Source organism: Atta colombica, unplaced genomic scaffold (assembly GCF_001594045.1).
Source record: "Atta colombica isolate Treedump-2 unplaced genomic scaffold, Acol1.0 scaffold1, whole genome shotgun sequence".
Taxonomy (NCBI): domain Eukaryota; kingdom Metazoa; phylum Arthropoda; class Insecta; order Hymenoptera; family Formicidae; genus Atta; species Atta colombica.
The window spans coordinates 618,577-623,002 of NW_017259183.1; the positions used below are offsets into that span (position 1 = coordinate 618,577).

At 32.3% G+C, this 4,426-nt stretch overlaps 1 protein-coding gene across 1 annotated transcript in view; it reads left to right on the plus strand.

Annotated features, from left to right (window-relative positions):
- LOC108690975 overlaps positions 1 to 1,980 on the plus strand; it is a 9,547-nt gene extending 7,567 nt beyond the window's left edge. Inside the window, exon 4 of the mRNA XM_018198587.1 lies at positions 384 to 1,980. Within this exon, the coding sequence (XP_018054076.1) occupies positions 384 to 1,902 (1,519 nt within the window). The 3' untranslated portion in view covers positions 1,903 to 1,980. The remainder of the gene's footprint in view (positions 1 to 383) is intronic.
- Positions 1,981 to 4,426: the final 2,446 nt, after the last annotated feature.

The window sequence follows — 4,426 nt, forward strand, 5'->3', positions numbered from 1 at the left end:
TATATATATATAAAGATCTATAATTCATTAGTTTTAATTTCATTATTATTAAACAAAAGTTTAATAATAATGGAATTAAATTAAATTAATTTGTTTATTTTTAAAAGATCTATTTAATGATAATTATTTAATGATAACTCGACTTATATATGTTTCCATTACAAATTTCACCCAGGTTTCAAATTTGATCCAGATTTATATTTCCGGAAAACCAAAAATTTAATCAGGTCAAATAAGCTCTGATAATGAAAATTTTTTCTCCACTTTCCAATCACATTTCCGAGAAAAAAAGATAATACAGGTGATCTGATATATCTTGTATATTATTTGTAGGATAGATTTGTTATACAGATGACTTTAAATTAGATAATAAAATTTTACAGATATGACACACAGTGCTATCCTTTCCAAGATTCTTGCACAGTGAATGTTGAATTCGTAAAAGTTGAATGTTATCAAAATAACGAAATGGTATACAAAGATTACTACGCTTTCCTACCTCGTAAGCCTTCGATAGAGGAAAGATGCAGACAAACACTGAGAATGGATACGCTGATCGACGATCGTCTCAGCGTTCTCATTGTCGGGCTCGATTCGGTTTCCAGGATGAATTTTCACAGAATGATGCCGAAGACTGTAAAATCACTTCAGTCTCTCGGTGCCGTAGAAATGTTGGGCTACACCAAGGTCGCTGATAACACATACCCAAATCTCGTCCCGGTATTAAGTGGTCTGAATCAGGAGGAATTGCGGGATCTGTGTTGGCAAATGCCTAATAAAACTTTCGACGAATGCCCGCTTTTGTGGAAGAACTTCAGTGATGCTGGTTACCGCACAGTATTCGGCGAGGATGCTTGTAGCATGACCACGTTCAATTACCTGAAACCAGGATTTCGCGAACAACCGACAGATTATTATCTGAGACCATATTGCATCGGTGCTGAGAATGACATTGGTAACACCCATAAACTGAACGCCAATCTTTGCCTCGGTACCAGGAAGACATTTGAATGCATGCTGGATTACACACGCAAAACAGCGATTGAGTTCTCCTCGGAACTTTACTTCGCCTTCATTTGGCAGGCAAGTCTCACCCACGATTATTTCACGTATCCTCAGTTGGGTGACAATTCTTACCACGAGTTCGTCGAGTATGTGTCACGAGAGGGTCTGCTGAATCGCACAATCTTAATCATGATGAGCGATCATGGTATGAGATGGGGCGATTTCCGACAAACGTATCAGGGAAAGATTGAGGATAGTCTACCTTTCGTCTTTATCGTGCTACCGAGATGGTGGCGCGAAAAGTTTCCTCTGGCTTGGGGAAATTTGCGAAGGAACAGCCACAGTCTCACGACGCCTTTCGATCTTCATGAAACGTTAATGGATTTGCTGAATCCGCAATTTTTGCGAGAGTCATTTCTTAAGAAGCGCATTAAAATTCAAGCCGCTTCGCCTGGCATCCCACGTGGCATCAGTTGGTTCCTACCAGTACCAGACATTCGTACCTGCGACATGGCGCACATTGCGAATCATTGGTGCATGTGCCATACCAGTAATACGGTCGCGTGGAACGACACCGGCTTACATGATAGTGTATCATTCCTCGTTAGAGAACTGAATGGCATGTTAAGCAGATATCCAATGTGCGCAACCTTGAACTTAAAAATGATCAAAGATGCGAAGATGTGGCAGGATAAGACGGAAGGGGCGACGCTGGTGGATTACACAGTGATCATACAAACCATCCCAGGTGATGCGATCTTTGAGGGTACAATACGCTATAAAGCAGACGATAACAGCCGCAAATTGGCTGGATCGGTCAGTAGGCTGAATGCTTATGGCACTCAGAGTGCCTGTGTGGATGAATTCAACATGCGTTTGTATTGTTACTGTCTTTAGCACAACATATCCAACAGATTGCTCGAGTGCTGAAGCTTTTATATCTAATAATTTAAATCGGAGCTTGGTGCAACTCATTCAGACAATATGTATGTTTAATCTTCCGTTAGCCAAGTTAGAAGTTTTGAAGGAATAATAGATTTTTTTTATTATGATATACTTTTAAATGTATGAAAAATAAATAAAATGCAAAATCCGACTTCCATTAATAAAAATTCATAGTTAAAGCTTTTACAAGTACATAAAATTCTCCATCGACAAGTTGGAAGCTATCTTTGAAGATATAGTCGATTTTTTGATTGCGAATTTTGGTAGATCGATTTATAAATATGTAAAAAATAAGAAAGATATCTGACTTCTATGACAGTAAAACTGTCGAATATACAACCATTTTTTCAGATTTTTACACAATTCAAACAATACAAAAATTTGCACAAAAATTAAAAAACCAACAAAAAACAAAATTAATGGAAAGTGCAAAATTCATATATATGGCTAATGGAAGATAAAACGTCCTCAAAATGTCTTTAAAAGTTGTTGTCTTCTAGACACGTATTTTGTCTGAAAAGAGACTTAGAGATCGGTTCGATTAGATTTATGGGTTTGAAAGAAACTGTCAAGTATTTTGACTCCATATTCAATTTCGTAGGATATTGTCGCTTCTATCTTATTACTTCTATCTTATTCCGAATGGAACGAACAATATTTTTATATACAGGATGGCCTCAAATGTTTTGGCCAGATTTCGAAATTTTATAGGAAATTTAATTCTGAACAAAAAGTATCCTAAATATATTTTGAAGTCTGCCAAAACATTCAGCCATCTGTATATAAAAATCCTGTATATAAAAATATTGTTCGTCAATAAAAGAGTCAAATAAAACGGCTTGATGAGTGGCATCGAGTAATGTCGCATAAGTTCATATTCTCAAGAATATCGTGTTTATCGTATATTATGAATATAATTACATAACTTAATATTTATTTATATATATATATATATTCTTCCATATAGTTCTTCGATTAATTTAATCAGGCAATAATAGATATTTACAAGCATTAAGGGGCAGTCTATCTTGCACTCGAGATTTTTAAGATTTTTTTAAAGAAATAATTATAAATGCTATCACGCGGTTCCTAGCTTTATACATATTTGTATATATTTATTGATGTTTTGAGAATATAACTGAATTTTTATAAGTCATAAAAATAGTCATTTTTGTTATACAATATTGACGCATTAAAAAAATATCCTGTCTTCCTGGTGATAGTGATAACGGCCGTTATAATTATTTAAAAAGATTCAAGCAATATTAAGTATCTCAATTTTCATTAGTTTATATATGGAATAAAAATAAACTGTAAGATCATCGAGAAAACTCGAGAAAAATATTTTTAAAATAATGATGAGGAAAGTTAAAGAAAAAACTTTAAAATTTAATCATCTAAGCAATCTGCGACTTTAGTAAAGTTTTATCCTAAAAATAAATATTTTAGAGCGATTTATGAACAATGCTAACATTATATTCCAAATAATGAAGTAATAATAAGATGGTAAATCGAGATACTTGAAGCAGAAAAGAGGAAGCAAATATTTACTTGAACTCTTTTCGAAAATATCCGTTCCTATAAGATAATAATTAATTTTTAAATTAAAAGATATTGAATTTTAATGTATTGTATATATATATATATCTGTAAATGATTTTTTTAATACACATTTGGCAATTTTTAATAAAAATTTCTTTTATTTTTAAAAACAGAAATAAGAACAGAAACAAAATAAAAGAACGATTCTATAAATGATTAGAACATTTCACATTTTCATATTCCATTTTATTATCAAAAAAAATTTGTAATAATGTGCCTAACTGTTTCCTAATACTTCATTTGCAAAAAATATATTTGTATTATTAGGAAGCCTTCAGTAGAACTCATAGAATGTTTCGTAATAATAAAACTTATAAAAAATGAAATTATAAAATTTTATCTGCGCATTAATTTGTATTTTCACTAATTCTTCAAATTTTAATTTAAAACTTTAGGATATATTTTTAGAATTTTAAGATTATATAAGAAAATTTATTAATATTTTTAAAATTTTAAAATTATATAAGAAAAGATTGGCTATTTTATCTTCCAAGATAGACTACTTTCTTGATGTAGAACTGTATAAGCGCTCACTTTGTATCTCTTTCTTCGTTCACTTGCTTGTTGTCGTGTGACAACACGTCGAGTAAAACAGCTTTACACTTGATAAGAAAATATATTTCATCCACTCTAATTTGTACCAAAATGATCTAACCTTGTCATGCGGACTGTCTCGTCAGTTTTTAAGGCTAAATCAACTTTTAATATTTGTATTTGATATGTAATTACATATTACGGCGATCAGTGACTAATCTGCCAATTCTCTCTCTCCCTCTATATATATATACACACACACACACACACACACACACACACACACACACACACACACACACACACACATATATACACACATATATATATATATATATAT